This window comes from Anomaloglossus baeobatrachus, chromosome 1 (assembly GCF_048569485.1).
Source record: "Anomaloglossus baeobatrachus isolate aAnoBae1 chromosome 1, aAnoBae1.hap1, whole genome shotgun sequence".
Lineage (NCBI taxonomy): Eukaryota > Metazoa > Chordata > Amphibia > Anura > Aromobatidae > Anomaloglossus > Anomaloglossus baeobatrachus.
This window is the reverse complement of record NC_134353.1, coordinates 711619797-711642517: the sequence shown is the minus strand read 5'-3', so window position 1 is coordinate 711642517 and position 22721 is coordinate 711619797. Positions and strand designations below refer to the sequence as shown.

Below are 22721 nucleotides of genomic sequence, written 5' to 3'. Positions count from 1 at the left end.
ACATACAGGAATATAATTATTATAGCCAGTGTCATCAAGTCCTCTTGAATGTTTAAATATAAATAATAACAAGCAGTACTGGAATTGATGAGAGGGCCCCACAGAGCTCTGATCTCATCATCATCGAGTGTGTCTGGGATTACATGAAGGGACCGTGATTTGCTCAAGCCTACATCTACAGAAGATCTGCAGTTAGTTCTCCAAGATCTTTGGAACAACCTCCCTGCAGAGTTCCAATTGTGTGCTCCTTGAAGAATTCATGCTCCGATGTTGTTTTGAAGGCAACGGGTGGTCACACAAATATTGATTTGATTTAGTTTTCTCTTTTATTCATTCACTCTGTTTTTTTTAATTGATAAAAATAAACTATTTCTGTAAGCATTCTTAATTTGCATCATTTTTTCAACACATGCCTAAAACTTATGCACGGTACTGTAATTTTGCAACTAAAGATTTAGTATAACTTGTCATCTATTCTTTTCAATTCCTGCTCATTCTTGGCTCCACTGCACTGGGCGGTTCTATCAGTTATTGATAGTCTTCCTTGTATGATATCTGCATAGAGATTACTGTCAAACAGTGAGTAAGATGCCCACAGGACTCCAGAACCCACATGTTACTATTTTTAATTTTTTTAAATGTCTATTTTTTTCAGTTTGTAATACAATGAAAAGATTAATATATTAAAGTGAACTTGTCAGGTCCAATATGCATCCAGAACCACAAGCACTTCCGGGGGCATATTGCTAATCCCTGCCTAACTGTCCCTGTATACACTAGCATAGATAAAGAGATCTTTAGAAAAAGTATTTCTAAAGATCTTTTATCGTATGCTAATGAGCGCAGAGACTAGTCCCCTGGGCATTACTTCCCCTGTCTAGTCCCTGTGGGTGTGCTAACATGCTAATGAATGTGCAGCGTCAGAGGATGATCTCACTCCCTTCTCCGCCGCCATCGCCGCCCGACGCAGGATTTCGGCTCAGTGCACATGACCCCAGAGTTTCGGTCATGCGCACAATGAAGCCGGTTGTGCGTGTCCCGGTTTCAAACTAAAGTAGTGCGCATAACCAGAAGTCAGGGATCTTGAGCACTGAGCCGAAATCCAGCATCGAGCGGCGATGGCGGCGGAGAGGTGAGTGAGATCAACCTCTGACACTGCGCATTCATTAGCATGTTAGTACACCAACAGGGGCGTGCTACCATGTTAAGGGGGCCAACTAGCCAGGGGAACTAACGCCCTTGGGACTAGTCCCCGTGCTCATTAGAAATACTTTTTATAAATATCTCTGTATCTATGCTAGTGTATACAGGGACGGTTAGGCAGGGATTAGTTAGTGCACATTGCATCTGACAGGTTCACTTTAATAACAGCAACCATTAGAATCAACAAATATCATCAATGTCAACTGAAGCCATTCAATATCTCACTCTAGATCAATATTTTTAAGCTGCATAGAAAATAATTAATTAAAAGGGTTGCCCGAGACTTTAACATTGATGACTTATCCTTATGATAGGTCATCAATGTCTAATCAGTGAAGGTGCGAGACCCGACGCCCCCATCGATCAGTTCCCCTAGTGCTGCTGCCACCACCATCCAGAACTACTCAGATGCGGGTCTGCACAGCACAGCTTCATCAACTGTATACTGGCCACGGGTTGGTATTGCATATCCACCCCCTATTCGAATCAATAGTAGACAGATGTGTAGTACCTGGACAGGGCCACTATTCTGTTGACAATGCTGTGCAGTTCTGCAACTCAGTAGTTCAGGCCGGCAGCACTGGGAACAGCTGATTGGTGGGATGCTGGGTATCACACCCCTACCGATCAGACATTGATGACCCATCCTAAAAATGGATCATCAATGTTGAAGCCCTTACAACATACAACCTCAGACACAAACACCCAATCGTACTGATCCACATGCCCATCACACCCTCCTCAAAATGTCACTGAGTAACTATTTATGCAGACATTTGACAGCACTAATTATACAGCTCTGCTGGGAATCCCAATGGGCAGTGTCTGCTATTGCTAACCACCCTCCCCATAACTCAAATATGTATCCACATCTCCTCTTCGTATAGAGGAATTTATATACCATAGTAAAGTATATTTATTGACTAACTGCAGCCAGTGGAGCATACAAGGTCCAAAGATTTCTATGCCATTATAATTACTTCTCAATACCCTATGGAATTCAAAGGATTCATGAAGAAACAAAAGTAACTCAGACCAGAATGGAAGAATTTTTCAGACAAGAACAAATTGAATATGCAAAGGAGCTCATTCACGACTATCCCAAACCTCTTCAACATTTCCAGAGTATAATAAACTCTATTTAGAAATTTTGTCTGGATCAAACAGTCCCTAGCACTCACGACTAAGGAATATAAGGTATCTTCCACCTCTCCCCATTCCTCCACCTTCAAGTCTGGTATTTCTGCAACCTATTTCATATAAGGCCATTTTCACACAGAGGTTTTATCCTGCATCCAGTGATCCGGTTGGTGCTTATGTCTGAATCCAGTTTTGTCAGGGGTTCGGACTTAAGCCCCGATGGGACCGTTGAACATGGGGAGGAACACAGTAAGAAAGGGCCCTAAGCCTTATCATAAGGGTTGACAAGAGACTGGAGAAGAAAATATGCTTGTGTAAGAGGCTTAGGTAAATGAGAGGTCCCTAAGAGCCCTCCAATATTGAAAAGCCTGGGGACACTGCCGCTACTCAAAGCTGTGAACACACTGCGTGATTGAGCTGTATATAGGAACTCAGCAGTATCAGGAACCCCATATCTAGTTTGGAAATCCTCAAAGTTAAGCAATTTGGTGGTATCTGAGAAAATATGAAAGGTGAATTTGACAGTGTACCTAGCCCAGAAGATCACATCAGGCAGAGAGCATAAATGTGAAAAATGAGGAATAAACTAGCGGAGCACCTTAGGCAACACTAGTGGTGTAATGTAAACCCCTCAATATATGTGATTGAACAGAACACACATTCAAAAATTATTAATAGTCAAGTAATACTGAATCTTTCTCTAACCTTATATATCTATCTGCTTAGCTTCTGCTTTATAAAATGCTGTTCGCAGGTCAAACTACAAGATCCAATGTGACAGGATCCCTTTAACACACTTGTTAAAATAAAGATAAGTGGACAACTCAGTTAAAACATGATGCCAACTCTTCTGGAACATGCTGGAGGCCCTCAGAAACAGAAGAGGGTTGGGAAATCTCCCATAGTCCAGGAAGAGATGGTAAATCTCCCAGGGGCCAGAAAATCCTTCCGTCAGGAAACCATAGCTGTAGAAGCCTGGCAGATGTCCATAAGCAGCACCTGGCACATGGACAAATTGCGGTGCTCTAGGCTGAGGACTCCATACTGAGGATGAATAACTGCTAATTTTAGGATACATTAGCCCCTGGTGAGAGTGGGTCTCTTCCCGGATTTCTACTTTGGATGTTCTGCTCTGAAAAATAAAAGCTGGCTGTGCTGCAAACCATATTTAAGAAAAGCCAAAAGCAGAAACTCACCTCCTCCACAGACACAGCAGAATCCAGCTGCAGGTTGGGAAGTTTGATAACCACGTCTTCATTTTCCTTCACTTTACATGCTTTAGCCTCCTGGCTTTGGAGCAAATCAGTGCACATATCAAAGTTTTCTGCGGCTTGCTCCATGTCCCCCTAATTTGTGACCGACACACAGTAGGTAAATAATTACTTCTTATTAAATATTTTTTCACTGGATAAACACATTCCTAAAGTTCTGATTAACATCCCATTTGTATATGTCAAAGGATACAGTGTATCTATTGATGAGCAACCATGCTCGGAGGGGCTCATAACAAGCAGTCCACTCTTGGACGGGCTCGACTCGTGTACCTAGTATAATGGAAGTCAATGGAGAACTGGAGCATTTTTTTCGGAAGACTTCAGTAATTGTAAGACTAGGACCACACACATACAGGACTCTCTGCTGAGCACTGCAACAGGGTTTACGTCGAAATACCTGAAAAAAAAAGAATTTTGTTTACTTACCGTAAATTCTTTTTCTTATAGTTCCGTAATGGGAGACCCAGACCATGGGTGTATAGCTTCTGCCTCCGGAGGACACACAAAGTACTACACTAAAAAGTGTAGCTCCTCCCTCCTAGCATATACACCCCCTGGATAACCAAATATAGCCAGTTTAGTGCAAAAGCTGAAGGAGGACAGCCACCCACAAGTAGAGATAGAGCAAAAACCGGAACAACCGGAGCCTCTGTCTACAACAACAGCCGGTGAAAACACACGGAACAAGAAAACTGCCAACAGGCAACAGGGAGGGTGCTGGGTCTCCCATTACGGAACTATAAGAAAAAGAATTTACGGTAAGTAAACAAAATTCTCTTTTTCTTCATCGTTCCTTATGGGAGACCCAGACCATGGGACGTCTCAAAGCAGTCCATGGGTGGGAATAAACAGAAAACTGAGTAGGCGAAACCTAACTTCACAAATGGGCGACAGCCGCCTGAAGGATGCGTCTGACCAAGCTCGCATCAGCCGAAGCATGAGCATGCACTTCATAGTGCTTCGAAAAGGTATGCAGACTAGACCAAGTGGCAGCCTGACAGACCTGCTGAGCCGTAGCCTGGTGCCGGAAAGCCCAAGAGGCACCGACAGCTCTGGTCGAGTGTGCCTTGATCCCCGGCGGGGGAGGCACTTGAGTACACTGGTAGGCATCGGAAATGGCCGACCTAATCCAACGAGCTAGGGTCGGCTTAGAAGCCGAGAGGCCCTTGCGCCGACCTGAGGTCAGCACAAAAAGAGAGGTGCACCACCTAAGAGCAGCGGTGCGAGACAAATAGATCCGGAGCGCCCGCACCATATCCAGAGTATGCAACGCTTTTTCAAAGCGATGAACAGGAGCCGGACAAAAGGAAGGCAGGGAAATATCCTGGTTAAGGTGGAAAGGAGATACCACCTTAGGAAGAAAGTCCGGAGTCGGACGGAGAACCACCTTGTCCTGATGAAAAACCAAAAAAGGTGACTCCGAAGAGAGAGCAGCCAAATCAGAGACTCTCCTGAGGGAGGTTATGGCCACTAGAAAGACCACTTTCTGTGAAAGACGAGACAAAGAAACCTCCCTAAGTGGCTCAAAAGGGGGTTTCTGCAAGGCCGTGAGGACCAGATTAAGGTCCCAGGGATCCAAAGGACGCCGGTAAGGCGGAATGATGTGAGATGCGCCCTGCAGGAAGGTGCGCACCTGAGCCAGTCGGGCGATACGCCGCTGGAACAATACTGACAGAGCCGAGACCTGTCCCTTGAGGGAAGTGAGGGATAGTCCTAGCTGCAGACCGGACTGTAAAAAGGACAGAAGGGTCGGCAGGGAAAAAGGCCAAGGAGCATGGCCGGAAGAGCGACACCAGGACAGGAAGATTCTCCAGGTCCTGTGATATATCTTGGCCGAGGAAGACTTCCGAGCCCGAGTCATAGTGGAGATGACTTCAGGAGGGATACCAGAAGTCGTCAAGATCCAGGACTCAAGAGCCACGCCGTCAATCTGAGAGCCGCAGAATTCTGGCGGAAAAACGGACCTTGTGAGAGAAGGTCTGGACGGTCCGGAAGATGCCACGGCACCTCTACGGACAGATGGAGCAGGTCTGGATACCAAGCTCGCCTAGGCCAGTCTGGAGCAATGAGGATGACCCGACGGCCCTCCATTCTGATCTTGCGCAGGACTCTGGGCAAGAGAGCTAGAGGGGGAAACACGTAAGACAGACGAAACTGGGACCAATCCTGAACCAGCGCGTCCGCTGCAAAGGCCTGAGGATCGTGGGAGAGAGCCACGTAAACCGGAACCTTGTTGTTGTGCCGGGATGCCATTAGATCCACTTCCGGAGTGCCCCACTTGCGGCAGATTGTCCGAAACACTGCCGGATGCAGAGCCCACTCGCCGCTGTCCACGGTCTGACGGCTGAGATAATCTGCCTCCCAGTTTTCCACGCCTGGGATGTGGACTGCGGATATGGTGGACTTGGAGTCCTCCGTCCACTGAAGGATGCGTTGAACCTCCAACATTGCCAGGCGGCTGCGTGTCCCGCCCTGGTGATTGATGTAGGCAACCGTTGTCGCGTCGTCTGACTGGACTCGAATGTGCTTGCCCGCCAACAGATGGTGAAAGGCTAAGAGAGCTAAAAGCACAGCTCTGATTTCCAGCACATTGATCAAGAGGGCTGATTCGGACTGAGTCCAAGTGCCCTGCGCTCTGTGGTGGAGATATACTGCTCCCCAGCCGATTAGACTGGCATCCGTGGTGAGGATCACCCAGGACGGGGCCAGGAAGGAACGTCCCTGAGACAGAGAGAGGGGCCGAAGCCACCACTGAAGGGAGCCCCTGGTCTGTGGCGACAGAGCCACCAACCTGTGCAAGGAGTAAGTCCGCTTGTCCCAACAGCGGAGAATGTCCAGCTGCAGAGGACACAGATGGAACTGGGCAAAGGGAACCGCTTCCATTGACGCCACCATCTGACCCAGCACCTGCATTAGGTGCCTGATGGAGTGACGGCGAGACCTCAGCAAAGAGCGCACCGCCAGATGGAGGGACTGCTGTTTGACTAAGGGCAGCTTTACAAGTGCCGGCAAAGTCTCGAACTGCATCCCTAGGTACGTGAGACTCTGGGTCGGAGTCAGAGTGGACTTGGGTAGATTGACAAGCCACCCGAACTGGACTAGAGTGGCGAGAGTGAGCGAGACACTCCGCTGACAGTCTGCACTGGATGAAGCCTTGACTAGAAGGTCGTCCAGGTAAGGAATCACTGCCAACCCCTGGAGGTGCAGAACCGCAACCACTGCTGCCATGACCTTGGTGAATACTCGAGGGGCCGTGGCTAACCCGAAGGGGAGAGCCACGAATTGGAAATGTTCCTCTCCGATTGCAAAACGTAGCCAACGCTGGTGTGAAACTGCAATTGGCACATGCAGATAAGCATCTCTGATGTCGATGGATGCTAGGAAATCTCCTTGGGTCATTGAGGCAATGACTGATCACAGAGACTCCATGCGAAAATGCCGCACCTGAACATGCTTGTTGAGAAGCTTGAGATCCAGGATGGGCCGGAAGGAACCGTCCTTTTTGGGGACTAGGAAGAGGTTTGAGTAGAAACCTCTGAACCGTTCCCGGGCGGGAACCGGTACAATTACTCCATTGGCCTGCAAGGATGCCACGGCCTGTGAGAAGGCGGCGGCCTTGGAGCAGGGGGGAGTGGACAGAAAAAATCTGTTTGGCGGGCTGGAAGAGAATTCTATCCTGTAGCCGTGGGAGATGATATCCCGCACCCACTGATCGGAGACGTGTTGAAACCACACGTCGCCAAAGTGGGAGAGCCTGCCACCGACCAAGGACGTTGCTGGCGCGGCCAGATAGTCAAGAGGAGGCTGCCTTAGTGGCAGCGGCTCCTGCGGACTTCTGAGGACGCTGCTTCGTGCGCCAGCTGGGTTTTCGGTCCTTGGCTGAGTTAGTGGACGAGGCTGAGGGCTTAGAGGATGACCAGTTAGAGGAACGAAAGGAACGAAACCTCGACTGGTTCCTGCCCTGGACAGGTTTCCTGGTTTTAGTTTGTGGCAAGGAAGTACTCTTCCCGCCAGTAGCTTCCTTAATAATTTCATCCAGTTGTTCGCCGAACAGCCGGGGCCCAGCAAATGGGAGCCCAGCAAGGTACTTCTTGGAAGAAGCGTCTGCTTTCCACTCTCGAAGCCACAAGATCCTGCGTATAGCGAGGGAATTAGCCGAAGCCACCGCCGTGCGGTGAGAAGCCTCCAGAATGGCAGACATGGCATAGGATGAAAAGGCTGAAGCCTGGGAAGTTAAGGCAACCATTTCGGGCATAGAGTCCCTGGTGAGGGAATGCATCTCCTCCAGAGAGGCAGAGACGGCTTTAAGAGCCCATACTGCTGCAAAAGACGGGGAAAACGAGGCCCCTGCCACTTCATATACAGATTTGGCCAGAAGGTCAACCTGGCGGTCAGTGGAATCCTTAAGTGAGGTGCCATCAGCCACAGATACAACTGTCCGGGCTGAGATTCTAAACACCGGAGGGTCTACCTTCGGTGAATGAGCCCACTCCTTGACCACCTCTGGTGGAAAGGGAAAACGGTCATCAGAACTACGCTTTGGGAAGCGTTTGTCAGGACAGGCCCTGGGCTTGGTCACAGTGGCCTGAAAACTGGAGTGGTTAAAGAACACACTCCTTGCTCTCTTAGGTGAGGTAAACTGGTGCTTTTCTACCAGAGAGGGTTGTTCCTCCGATACTGGTGGATTGAGGTCCAGTACAGAATTAATGGACGCAATCAAATCACTAACATCTGCATCACCTTCGGTCAGATCAATGGGGCACATGGAGGTAGCGTCCGAGCCCACAGTAAAGGCATCCTCCTCGTCCTGTGATTCAGCTCGTGAATCAGAGCCGCGGGACGAGGAAGGAGAGGAGCCCCTGCGTCTCCGTTTAGGAGGACGGGGTCTGAGCTCTGTGAGCTCTGCTGAGCGAGCCGTAGCAGCAGAGGCGCCCTGAGAAGGGGGCTGATGCATGCTCAGCAGTGTCCGGGACAACTGTCCCATGGAGTCGGCAAAGGACTGGGAGATAGACTTAGAGAAGGATTCTACCCAAGCCGGGGGTTCAGCCACCGGAGCCGGAGCAGCCGGAGGGACCACTGGGAGTGAGACTCCAGGCTGAGGCACCACCATGTTAGAGCAGGCATCACAATGTGGATATGTGCTCGGTTCAGGCATTACGAGCTTACATGCAGTGCATATTGAGTACAGCCTTGCAGCCTTGCTCCTTGTGTGAGACATGCTGCTGAAGTGGGGGTTCTGAGTAGAATGGCCCCCAGAGAGTATATACCTGGGTCCACAACCGGAGGTTGTGGCTTACCCGACCGTTTGTGTGCCCTCCAGATCCCACAGACCGGACCCCCAGAGAGATGCTGCAGGCAGCTCCGATCAGTGTGAGAACGCTGATAAAATGGCGCCGGAGCGAGGAGAGGGGGCGGGGCCTACTCAAAGAGCGGGATCCGGAGGGCCAAGGAGGTATACAGGGGAGGGAATCTTTCCTCAGAGAGGAGTGTCCCTTCCCTGTGCTGAACAGCCGCTGGGCGGAGCCGCACTGTCCCTCTGCATGATTGGCATGCAGGGGCAGTGAAAACGAAAGTAGGCCTCAGGCGAAGCCGAGGCCTAAATTTAACAATGCGGCCGGCGCGCAGGCACCATCGGCGTGGTTCTTCGGTGAAAACCAGAGAACCGGCCGGAAAGTCAGCATAGTTACACAGCACACTCTCCCCAACAATAAAGTACAAGGGACCCCCTGATAACCACGTCTCAGATACTTAGCTTGTGAGACGCAGGGCCAGGTCCCTGAGGGATGAGTGCTCCGTCCGGCAGGATCCAAAAGGGGCTGCGGATGGAGACCGGTCTCCTGCAAGGCAGGAAGAACCGTGCTGGCTCCCACTTCAAGCCAGAGCCCGAGGGGATGGTGAAGGAGCGCGGCATGAAGGGCTCCAGCGCTGAAATCAACCTTAACAGCACCGCCGACACAGTGGGGTGAGAAGGGACATGCCGGGAGTCCAGGCTTGGACCCGCTTTTCTTCAAACTCTTTTCAAAAATCAAAATCAGATGAGGATGCATGTGTGGATGTGTGCCTCCTGAACACAAATCATTGAACTGGCTATATTTGGTTATCCAGGGGGTGTATATGCTAGGAGGGAGGAGCTACACTTTTTAGTGTAGTACTTTGTGTGTCCTCCGGAGGCAGAAGCTACACACCCATGGTCTGGGTCTCCCATAAGGAACGATGAAGAAACAGATTATGATGGAAATCCTGAGAGCCCTGATGGAGTAATTCATAATTATTATGCCAATGGAGACACATTGTTTTGGAATGGTGTAGGAAGGGTTAATGCCGCGCTGCCATGAATAGAAGGAAACTCCAGGAAAAATTAATGGTGATTTTATTTAACAACACGTTTCGGAGCGTTCTTTCTCCTATATCAGGTCAAAATCACATGGAAAAACTTTGAACGTTGTCTTTGCTCCGTACTCGCAGTATTCAACTTTTTCGGACATGCAGAAAAATATGGTGCACCATGTGTTTGTGCAAGTCTAAAAAAAACTAACGTTACATGACAGAGGCTAAAAAGAAGGGTCCAAAATGTTTACATATGCTTCATAATAGGCAATGACTTTGTAAAGGTATTTTTTGGGGGGTTCTAACAGAGAGCACTGTATGTGTGTGACACCAGCCTGAGGCTATGTGTCCACGGTAGAATGTACCTGCGGATTTTTCTGCATGAAAATCCGCGACTTTCGCGGCAAATCCGCACCTTATTTTTGCTGCGGATTTGCCGCGGATTACCGGGAATTTGCCGCGGATTTTGATGCAGATTTTTTTTTTCCCCCTTTCTATACCCAAAATCCGCACCAAAATCCGCAACAATAATTGACATGCTGCAGATTTTTCCGGATCAAAATCCGCGGCAAATCCGCCGCGGAAAAATCCGCAGCATGGACACAGCATTTCCAAAATGCCATTGAAATGGCTTGGAAGTGCCGCTGCTGCAGATTTTCGGAAAATCCGCGGCAAATCCGCGGCAAAATCTGCGCAAAATCCGCAGCGTGGACACATAGCCTTAGATGCACACTTTTTGCATAATGTAGGATACAAGTGTTTTACTGAAACATGTGACCTGCTATAAATGTATGCCCAAAATGAGTGAAAAGGAGATAGAAGAGAAGACCAAAGATAAATTGTAAAAAATTAGAACATAGAAAAAAAAAATATTACTTGCCCCACCTACAGTAAATTGTCTTGAATATTATATTGTACTAGCTGTAGTACCCGAGCGTTGCCCGTGATAGTAACTGTCTCTCTCCTAGTCTCTGTCTGTCTCTGTATCAGTCTCTCTGTCTCTATCTTTGTGTGTGTCTGTCTGTCTCTCTCTCTGTGTCTGTCTGCCTCTTTCCCCGTCTGCCTCTTTCCCCGTCTGCCTCTTTCCCCGTCTGCCTCTTTCCCCGTCTCTCTGTCTCTTTTCCTGTCTGCCTGTGTCCGTCTCTTTCCCCGTGTCTTTCTTTCTATCTCTGCCTGGCTTTTTTTTTCCTATTTGTCTCTGTGTGTGTCTCTGTCTCTTTCCCTGTGTGCCTCTTTCTCTGTCTGTGCCTGTCTGTCTGTCTGTCTCTCAATCTGGGTCTGTCTGTGTCTGTCCCTCCACCGACATCATATTACCTCACACATAAGTTTTTTATACTATAAATGTCCTTTGTTCCTATAGCAACCAATCATAGCTCCTATTAAATATAAGCCTGTAGCTCGCAGCTCCATTCACTTTAATAGAGGCATGTTTTTTGGAGAGTAACTGTAAAGCGCAGGGTTATATTTTCTTGTCAAAACATAGTCTATGACGTTCCCTGAGTAACATGGGGTGTCTGTGCAAAATTTTGTGACTTTACATGCAATGGTGCGCATTCCTTTAGCGGACATACACACACACATACGGACATACATACAGTGCCTACAAGTAGTATTCAACCCCCTGCAGATTTAGCAGGTTTACACATTCGGAATTAACTTGGCATTGTGACATTTGGACTGTAGATCAGCCTGGAAGTGTGAAATGCACTGCAGCAAAAAGAAGGGAATTTTGTTTACTTACCGTAAATTCCTTTTCTTCTAGCTCCAATTGGGAGACCCAGACAGTGGGTGTATAGCTACTGCCTCTGGAGGCCGCACAAAGAACTACACTTAAAAGTGTAAGGCCCCTCCCCTTCTGGCTATACACCCTCCCGTAGGAGTACAGATTCCTCAGTTTTAGTACCAAAGCAAGAAGGAGGAAAGCCAATAACAGTTTCAAAAACAAATTCAATCCGATAACTAGATCGGAGAACTTAAGAAACAACGTGAACAACATGTGCACCCGAAAAAACGAAACCCTAAAAACAGATAGGGCGGGTGCTGGGTCTCCCAATTGGAGCTAGAAGAAAAGGAATTTACGGTAAGTAAACAAAATTCCCTTCTTCTTTTTCGCTCCTAATTGGGAGACCCAGACAGTGGGACGTCCAAAAGCAGTCCCTGGGTAGGTAAAAAGATACCACATGAACGGGCTGTCATACAGCCTCTTCCTACAGGTGGGCCACCGCCGCCTGAAGGACCTGTCTACCTAGGCTGGCGTCTGCCGAAGCGTAGGTATGCACTTGATAGTGTTTGGTAAACGTGTGCAGACTCGACCAGGTAGCCGCCTGGCACACTTGCTGAGCCGTAGCCTGATGCCTCAACGCCCAGGACGCACCAACGGCTCTGGTAGAATGGGCCTTCAGTCCAGATGGAATCTGAAGCCCAGCAGAACGGTATGTGTGAAGAATTGGTTCCTTGATCCACCGCGCCAGGGTGGATTTGGAAGCTTGCGATCCCTTATGCTGACCAGCGACTAGGACAAAGAGCGCATCCGAACGGCGTAGAGGCGCCGTGCGAGAAATGTAAATCCTGAGTGCTCTCACCAGGTCCAACAGATGTAAACCCTTTTCAAATTGGTGAACTGGATGCGGACACAAAGATGACAAAGTGATATCCTGATTGAGATGAAAGGAAGAAACCACCTTGGGAGAAAACTCTGGAATTGGACGCAGTACAACCTTGTCTTGGTGAAATACCAGGAAGGGAGATTTGCAAGATAACGCCGCCAGCTCGGACACTCTTCGAAGAGACGTGACCGCTACAAGAAAAACTACCTTTTGTGAAAGCCGAGAAAGGGGAACCTCTTTCAAAGGCTCGAAAGGCGGCTTTTGAAGAGCAAGGAGAACCTTGTTCAGATCCCAGGGTTCCAATGGCCGTCTGTAAGGAGGAACGATATGACGAACTCCTTGGAGAAACGTGCGTACTTTAGAAAGCTGTGCCAAGCGCTTCTGAAAGAATACGGATAACGCGGAGACTTGACCCTTAAGCGAGCTAAGGGACAAACCTTTTTCCAACCCAGACTGCAGGAAGGAAAGAAAAATTGGCAATGCAAATGGCCAGGGAGAAAACCCTTGAGCCAAGCACCACGCTAAGAATATCTTCCATGTCCTGTGATAGATCTTAGCTGAGGATGGTTTTCTAGCCTGTCTCATTGTGGCAACAACTCCCTGAGATAAACCTGAGGCCGCTAGGATCCAGGACTCAATGGCCACACAGTCAGGTTCAGGGCCGCAGAATTCAGATGGAAAAACGGCCCTTGAGACAGCAGATCTGGACGGTCTGGTAGTGCCCACGGTTGGCCTACCGTGAGATGCCACAGATCCGGGTACCACGACCTTCTTGGCCAATTTGGAGCGACGAGTATGGCTCGCTGGCAGTCGGACTTGATTTTCCGGAGAACTCTGGGTAACAATGCTAGAGGTGGGAACACATAGGGGAGTCGGAATTGCGACCAATCCTGAACCAAGGCGTCTGCCGCCAGCGCACGGTGATCGTGAGACCGTGCCATGAAAACTGGGACCTTGTTGTTGTGCCGTGACGCCATCAGATCGACGTCCGGCGACCCCCAGCGGCAACAGATCTGTTGAAACACGTCCGGGTGAAGGGACCATTCTCCTGCGTCCATGCCCTGGCGACTGAGAAAGTCTGCTTCCCAGTTTTCCACGCCTGGGATGTGAACTGCAGATATGGTGGACGCTCTGCTTTCCACCCACGTCAAAATCCGCTGGACTTCTTGAAAAGCTTGGCGACTGCGTGTTCCCCCTTGGTGGTTGATGTACGCCACCGCCGTGGAATTGTCCGACTGAATCCGAATCTGCTTGCCTTCCAGCCATTGTTGGAAGGCTCGCAGGGCAAGGTAGATTGCTCTGATTTCCAGAACATTGATCTGCAAGGTGGACTCTTCCTGAGTCCACGTCCCCTGAGCCCTGTGGTGGAGAAACACCGCTCCCCACCCTGATAGGCTCGCATCTGTCGTGACCACTGCCCAGGACGGGGGAAGGAACGACTTTCCCTGTGACAATGAGTTGGGGAGAAGCCACCAACGTAGAGAATCCTTGGCAGTCTGAGAGAGGGAGACAGTCCTGTCGAGGGACGTCGATTTCCCATCCCATTGGCGTAGAATGTCCCATTGTAGAGGGCGCAGATGAAACTGCGCGAACGGGACTGCCTCCATTGCTGCTACCATCTTTCCTAGGAAATGCATGAGGCGCCTCAGTGAGTGCGACTGGCTCTGAAGGAGAGATTGCACTCCGGTCCGTAGCGAGCACTGCTTGTCCAGTGGAAGCCTCACTATCGCTGATAGAGTATGAAACTCCATGCCAAGATAAGTCAGAGATTGGGTCGGGGTTAGATGAGACTTTGGAAAGTTGATAATCCACCCGAAAGTCTGGAGAGTGTCTAGCGCCACCTTCAGACTGTGTTGGCATGCTTCTTGAGAGGATGCCTTTATAAGCAGGTCGTCTAGGTACGGGATGACCGAGTGACCCTGCGAGTGCAGAACAGCTACTACTGCTGCCATGACTTTGGTGAAGACCCGGGGGGCTGTTGCCAGACCGAAGGGTAACGCTACGAACTGTAGGTGCTCGTCGTGTATGACGAAACGTAGGAAACGCTGATGCTCTGGTGCAATCGGCACGTGGAGATACGCATCTTTGATGTCTATTGATGCTAGAAAATCTCCCTGAGACATTGAGGCTATGACGGAGCGTAGGGATTCCATCCGGAACCTCCTGACTTTTACGTGTCTGTTGAGCAACTTCAGATCCAGGACGGGACAATACGATCCGTCCTTTTTTGGGACCACAAACAGATTGGAGTAAAAACCGTGACCCTGTTCCTGAAGAGGGACGGAGGTCACCACTCCTTCCGCCTTTAGAGCGGCCACCGCCTGCGACAGAGCATCGGCTCGGTCTGGTGGTGGAGAAGTTCTGAAGAAACGAGTTGGCGGACGAGAACCGAACTCTATCCTGTACCCGTGAGATAGAATATCTCTCACCCAACGGTCTTTGACATTTGCTAGCCAAATGTCGCCAAAGTGGGGACAGCCTCCCACCGACCGCGGGTGTGGGCATCGGAGACCGCAAGTCAGGAGGACGTCGTTTTGGCAACGGTTCCTCCGGCTGGTCTTTTTGGGCGTGACTGAGACCTCCAAGAATTTGAACGTCTCTGGTCCTTTTGAGTCTTTTTTGACGAGGCGAATTGGGACCTGCCCTGTCCTCGAAAGGACCGATAACCAGACTGACCCCTCCTCTGTTGGGGCTTGTTTTGTCTGTGTTGCGGTAAGGAAGAGTCCTTACCCTTGGAGTGTTTGATGATTTCATCCAAACGCTCTCCAAACAATCGGTCACGAGAAAAAAGGCAAATTGGTTAAGCACTTCTTGGAATGAGAATCTGCTTTCCAATGTCTCAACCACAGAGCCCTACGCAAAACAACTGAGTTGGCTGACGCCACTGCCGTGCGGCTTGTAGCGTCAAGAACAGCATTAATCGCGTACGACGCGAATGCCGCCATTTGCGAGGTCAATGGTGCTACCTGCGGGGCAAATGCACGTGTGACAGAGTCGACTCGCGCAAGCCCGGCCGTGATAGCTTGGAGTGCCCATACGGCCGCAAAAGAAGGCGCTAATGACGCTCCAATCGCTTCATAGATGGATTTCAGCCAGAGCTCCATCTGCCTGTCAGTGGCATCTTTAAGTGCCGCTCCATCTTCAACAGCAACCAAGGATCTGGCTGCAAGCCTGGAAATTGGAGGATCCACTTTTGGACACTGGGTCCAACCCTTGACCACTTCAGAGGGAAAAGGGTAGCGTGTATCTTTAAGTCGTTTAGGAAAACGCCTTTCAGGATAAGCGTGGGGTTTCTGGATTGCGTCTCTGAAGTCAGCGTGGTCCAGAAAAGTGCTTAATGTACGCTTAGGGTATCTGAAATGGATTCTCTCGTGCTGCGAAGCTGACTCCTCCACAGGAGGAGCTGGTGGGGGAAATATTCAACATCTTATTGATGTTAAATATAAGATCATTAACTATTGCGTCACCATCTGGTGTATCTAGATTGAGAGCGGTCCCAGGATCAGAATCCTGGTCAGTTAAGTCCGCCTCATCACCCATAGATTCATCCCGCTGGGATCCAGACCATTGAGATGAATGTGAAGGCCCGTCATAACGAGCCCGCTTAGGCTGCCCGGGGCCATCGTCCGAGTCAGAGTCTTCACCCTGAGGTGTAGATGCCCGTCCCGGAGCTAGGAGCTGAGGGGGACCAGGGGGCAATACATGCACAGTGTCCGTGGTCTGAAGTACAGGCCTAGCTCGCAATGTGTCAAGAATTTGTGACATAGTGAGAGACATTCTGTCAGCAAAAGCTGCAAACTCAGTTCCTGTCACCTGGACAGCATTCACAGGTGGTACACCCTGGGGACACGTCCAGCAGAGGTCCCGACTGTGCAAGCGCCGCAGGGGCCGAGCACTGCACACAATGGGGGTCCGTGGAGCCTGCCGGTAGAAAAGTCCCACATGCGGTGCAGGAAGCATACAATGTCTGTGCCTTGGCACCCTTGCGTTTTACGGGCGACATGCTGCTGGCTCTCTGCATGTGAGAGAGTCTATAGCCAAAGGGCGACCAGCGCTATGTAATACCAAGTATTTGTAGCAACAAAATACTAAGAATACTACGAGCACAAGAGGGGGTGAGCCCTGAGGGCTGCTTACCGCCCGCTGAACAGCGGGTAAGAGGCTGCTGAATGCCTTGTCTGGGTCTCCCCGGCTCCCCTCTGCAGCTCAGCGTCTGCAAGAATGGCTGCCGGCTACTGTGGAGAGGGGCGGTCCGTGGGAGTTCCCAAACAAAAGTGCGGGAACAGTGTCCCCCTCTGTGCTGACTGTGAGGGCTGGAGTATGTAAAAACGACTCCAGCCCTCAGCGCTGATGCCCTGGCCAGCGTCCCGCCCCTCTCCTGACTGGCAGGTCTGTGGGCGGGGAACGAACGCAAGCAGGCCGCAAAAGCCGGGGACTCGAGTTATCAGCGCGGCCGCCGTAAAAGCGCGGACCGCGCTGAAGTCCCCGGCGCACCGCAAGTGCCAGCCGCGCCGCTGTTCGAGCGGGCCGGCGCGACCGAGTTCTGGACGTGGGCAGCGTCCCGCCCCTCTCCTGACTGGCAGGTGTGGGGGGCGGGAACGAAAGGAAGCAGGCCGCAAAAGCCCGGGGACTGTAGTTATCAGCGCGGCCGCCGTAAAAGCGCAGGCCGCGCTGAAGTCCCCGGCGCACTACAAGTGCCAGCCGCGCCGCAGTCCCAGCGGCCGGCGCGTCCTATTCCCATAAATGTGCCTGCTTCAGCAAAGCTGAATGAGGCCATGGCACAGGCGCCGCAGCGCTGATGTCCCCCGGCGCACTACAACACCCAGCATGCTGCGGTGTGAGCGCCAGATACACGGGGGACACAGAGTACCTTGAGGATGCAGGGCCATGTCCCTGATGTACTCCGCTCCATCCAGCATCTTCTCCAGGGGCTGTAGATGGAGCACGGTCTCTGTGCCTGGAGACCGGTAAATCCCACTTCACCCAGAGCCCTGTAAAAAGGGATGGGGAAGGAATCAGCATGTGGGCTCCTGCCGCCGTACCCGCAATGGGTACCTCAACCTTACAAACACCTCCGACATAAGTGGGGTGAGAAGGGAGCATGCTGGGGACACTATATGTGTCCTCTTTTCTTCCATCCGACATAGTCAGCAGCTGCTGCTGACTAAAAACAATGGAGCTATGCGTGCGTGTCTGACCTCCTTGCGCACAAAGCTAAAACTGAGGAATCTGTACTCCTACGGGAGGGTGTATAGCCAGAAGGGGAGGGGCCTTACACTTTTAAGTGTAGTTCTTTGTGCGGCCTCCAGAGGCAGTAGCTATACACCCACTGTCTGGGTCTCCCAATTAGGAGCGAAAAAGAAAGAATGTTATTTCTTTTTTTATTTTTTTTTTTTTTAAATTGTGAAAGGTTTATTCAGAGGGTCATTTATTATTCAACCCCTCAAACCACAAGAATTCTGTTTGGTTCCCCTAAAGTATTAAGAAGTATTTCAGGCACAAAGAACAATGAGCTTCACATGTTTGGATTAATTATCTCTTTTTCCAGCCTTTTCTGACTAATTAAGACCCTCCCCAAACTTGTGAACAGCACTCATACTTGGTCAACATGGGAAAGACAAAGGAGCATTCCAAGGCCATCAGAGACAAGATTGTGGAGGGTCACAAGGCTGGCAAGTGGTACAAAACCCTTTCCAAGGAGTTGGGCCTACCTGTCTCCACTGTTGGGAGCATCATCCGGAAGTGGAAGGCTTATGGAACTACTGTTAGCCTTCCACGGCCTGGACAGCCTTTGAAAGTTTCCACCCGTGCCGAGGCCAGGCTTGTCCGAAGAGTCAAGGCTAACCCAAGGACAACAAGGAAGGAGCTCCGGGAAGATCTCATGGAAGTGGGGACATTGGTTTCAGTCAATACCATAAGTAACGTACTCCACCGCAATGGTCTCCGTTCCAGACGAGCCCGTAAGGTACTTTTACTTTCAAAGCGTCATGTCAAGGCTCGTCTACAGTTCGCTCATGATCACTTGGAGGACTCTGAGACAGACCGGTTCAAGGTTCTCTGGTCTGATGAGACCAAGATCGAGATCTTTGGTGCCAACCACACACGTGACGTTTGGAGACTGGATGGCACTGCATACGACCCCAAGAATACCATCCCTACAGTCAAGCATGGTGGTGGCAGCATCATGCTGTGGGGCTGTTTCTCAGCCAAGGGGCCTGGCCATCTGGTCCGCATCCATGGGAAGATGGATAGCACGGCCTACCTGGAGATTTTGGCCAAGAACCTCCGCTCCTCCATCAAGGATCTTAAGATGGGTCGTCATTTCATCTTCCAACAAGACAACGACCCAAAGCACACAGCCAAGAAAACCAAGGCCTGGTTCAAGAGGGAAAAAATCAAGGTGTTGCAGTGGCCTAGTCAGTCTCCTGACCTTAACCCAATTGAAAACTTGTGGAAGGAGCTCAAGATTAAAGTCCACATGAGACACCCAAAGAACCTAGATAACTTGGAGAAGATCTGCATGGAGGAGTGGGCCAAGATAACTCCAGAGACCTGTGCCGGCCTGATCAGGTCTTATAAAAGATGATTATTAGCTGTAATTGCAAACAAGGGTTATTCCACAAAATATTAAACCTAGGGGTTGAATAATAATTGACCCACACTTTTATGTTGAAAATTTATTAAAATTTAACTGAGCAACATAACTTGTTGGTTTGTAAGATTTATGCATCTGTTAATAAATCCTACTCTTGTTTGAAGTTTGCAGGCTCTAACTTATTTGCATCTTATCAAACCTGCTAAATCTGCAGGGGGTTGAATACTACTTGTAGGCACTGTACATACACACAAACATTCAGCTTTATATATTAGATTGCAGCTTTAGTTTACTACCATTAATTCATCAGTATTTTATCAATGCATTACTAACTATTGAGGAATAAGTGCATAGAGAGACAGCTCAAAAAATACTACATTTCCTTTCCTTCCTGGTTCAAACCTGCAAGCAAACCACTTTCCCATTATGGAGAGATTGGAAGCATCTATGGATCTTCTTCACTCTAAACCAGTGTTGCCATACGATATTGAGGGAAACCTGGCTTAGATACTCTAAGCAAGGATAAGGGAAACCATGATGTGAGGTTTCTTTTTTCAAGGTACCTATAATTGCTAAATATTATGGCAGTGGTCCCCAACCTTTTGTAAGTCGTGAACCCCTTTTCAATATGACAGGTGGTGTTAAGCCGCAGTTACAGAGGACCTATAGGTTATGAGATACACTGAAAAAAATGTTTTCTTTGAGACTTTTTAAAGACTTTTCTCAAATATACAGTCATGGCTGAAAGTGTTGGCAGCCTATAAATTGTTTGAGAAAATTAAGTATTTCTCCAAGAAAATTATTGCAATTACACATATTTTGTTCTACATGTTTATTTCCTTTGTGTGTATTGGAACAACATAAAAAAAAAAAAACTGTGAAAAAGAAAAATTGGATATAATTTTACACAAAACTCTAAAAATGGTCTGGACAAAATTGTTGGCATTCTTCACTTAATATCTGGTTGCACACCCTTTGGAATAAATAACTGCAATCAATTGCTTTGTATAAAGCTTCTTACACCAACTCAACTAGAATTCTCAACTAGAATTCTTTTGCAAACTGCTCCAGGTCTCTCATATTTGAAGGATGCGTTCTTCCAACATCAATTTTAAGATCTCTTCACAGGTGTTCAATGGGATTTAGGGTATGTGCGCACGTCTGCGTTCTATTCTGCAGCGTTTAAGTCACTGCATGTGCGTTTCAAAACGCAACCAAAAAGCGTTTTGAAAGCATTGTGCATGCAGAATTCATGTGTTCTGGATGCTTGATCTGTCATAGACAGAGTGGGGAAAGCATCCAGAACGCACAAAAGAAGTGACATGTTGCTTTTTAGAATGCAGCGTTTTGGCAAAATATTTCAGCATGCAAATCGCTGGGTTCTAAAACGCAACGTGCGGATGGAATTTGCACAATCTTCATAGATTGTGCTGGGGACACAGGGCGCATGCGATTACGCTGTGGTGCAAAACGCAGCGTAAAATCATGAAAAAAGCACACGTGTGCCCACAGCCTGTGCGCCATACTCATTGTTGGCCACTTCAGAGCTTTCCAGCGCTTTGTTTCCATCCATTTCTGGGGCATCTTGAAGTATAATTGAGGTCATTGAGCCACTGACAGACCTATAACCTGGGATGCAAACCCAGTTTTCTGACACTGCAACCCAAAATCTTTTGGTAATCTTCAGATTTCATGATGTCTTGCACTCACTCAAGGCATGAGGCAGTAAAACAACCCCAAATTATATTTGAACCTCTACCATATTTGACTGTAGGTGCTGTGTTCTTTTCTTTGTAGACCTCATTTCATATTTGGTAAACAGTAGAATGATGGACTTTACCAAAAAGTTCTATTTTGGTCTCATCTATCCAAAAGAAGGAATTTGGCTTACTCATGTAAATTTTGGCAAACTGCAGTGTAGCTTTTTATGTTTCTGTGTCAGTAGTGGGGTCCTACTAAGTCTCTTGCCATAGCATTTCATTTTATTTAAATGTCGACACAAAGTTCATGCTGACACTGAGGCAAGCTGAGCCTGCAGGAAAAATTGGGGCTGCTTATCCATCATCAAGACTATCCTGTGTTGCAAAATTTTCTCTGCCATCCACATCCAGGGAGATTAGCTACCGTGCGATGGGTTGCAATCTTTTTGATTATGTTGTGCATCAGGGACAAAGGAACATCAAGATGTCTGGAGATAGATTTGTCCACTCCTGGAATGTGTACATCTGACATAACAGGATCTAAGAAACTTCTGACATCACTGCCGAGGATCGAGTTCTCCTTGGGGGGGTTGATGTATGCCATGGTCGTAGCGTTGTCGGATTGGTTGCTGATCGGCCAGCCAACCAGAAGGTCCTGCTAGTGAAGGAGAGCTAGGAGAATTGTTTAAAGAATGTTGATCGGAAGAGATGATTCCTGGTCCTTCCATTGTCTTTGTAATGTAAGTTTCTGGAAGACATCTTCCAAGCCTAGAAAAGTGGTGTCCGCCATCATGACCTTCCAGTGAATCTGCATTAACGATCTTCCACGAAGAATGAAGGGGTATCATCTCCAATATTCCAGAGACTTCTTCATCCCGGAAGGAAGTACTTCTGGCTGGTTCCGACAGTGAATTGACTTGTCCCATTCATGATAGGAGAAAAAGTTGCAGGGGCGAGTGTGAAATTAGAGAATAGGACTGCATCCATCTTGTCAAGAACGCTCATGTGGAATCGGAGGATAGATAGGGAAGTTTGAGAAAACAAATTACTCTTAGATGGACAGAGTGTTTATCTTCGGGTGGACAGACTCTTGAGTGTGCAGTGCCGAACTGGATTCTAAGGAAAACAATGCTAAGGAAAACAAAAACATTTGTTGATGATCTAGCTGAGACAAGAATCCATTTTTCAAGGTACACTGAGAACAAAGGTCATCAGGTGTCCCAGACAATGTCTGTCAGATGGCTGGAAAGTGTCGGTTTAGGCTATGTGCGCACACTGCGTTTTTTTGACGCTGCGTTTTTGTGCGTTTTTGGCCGCTAAAACCGCACAAAAACGCACCCGCGGCAAAAAAACGCGGCAAAAAACGCACGCGTTTTGCTGCGGTTTTTTGCTGCGTTTTGCTGCGTTTTTGCTCACTGCGTCTTTATGCGTTTTTTATCAGTGAACAAAAAAAAAAGGTCTGATGTCATTTCCTTCATCAATGTGTTCTTCATTCTCCACTAGTGTATGCAGAAGAGCAGACAGCTGCAGAACTACAAGGCTCAGCATACTCCATCCAATAGTGTATGCAGGAGAGCAGACAGCAGCTGCAGAACTACAAGGCTCAGAATGCTCCATCCAGGACTGTATGCTTGAGGGAGAGTCAGGGGGAGCAGACCTACAAGGCTCAGCATCCTCCATCCAATAGTGTATGCAGGAGAGCAGACAGCAGCTGTCGAACTACAAGGCTCAGCATCCTCCTTCCAGGACTGTATGCAGGATTTCTTTGCCCCCCCCAAACAAAAAAAATTACGTGGGCTTCGCCATATTTTTGTATGCTAGCCGGGTACAGCAGGCAGGTACGGGCTGCCCCCAACCCCCAGCTGCCTATTTGTAC

The 22721-nt window shown here is 48.8% G+C and overlaps 1 protein-coding gene across 9 annotated transcripts in view; it reads right to left on the bottom strand.

Annotated features, from left to right (window-relative positions):
- CABIN1 (calcineurin binding protein 1) overlaps positions 1 to 22721 on the bottom strand; it is a 356172-nt gene that overhangs the window by 235482 nt on the left and 97969 nt on the right. For all 9 annotated transcript variants that reach the window (XM_075321598.1, XM_075321591.1, XM_075321647.1 and 6 more), the window contains exon 15: positions 3540 to 3689. In XM_075321598.1, the coding sequence (XP_075177713.1) occupies positions 3540 to 3689 (150 nt within the window). The remainder of the gene's footprint in view (positions 1 to 3539; positions 3690 to 22721) is intronic.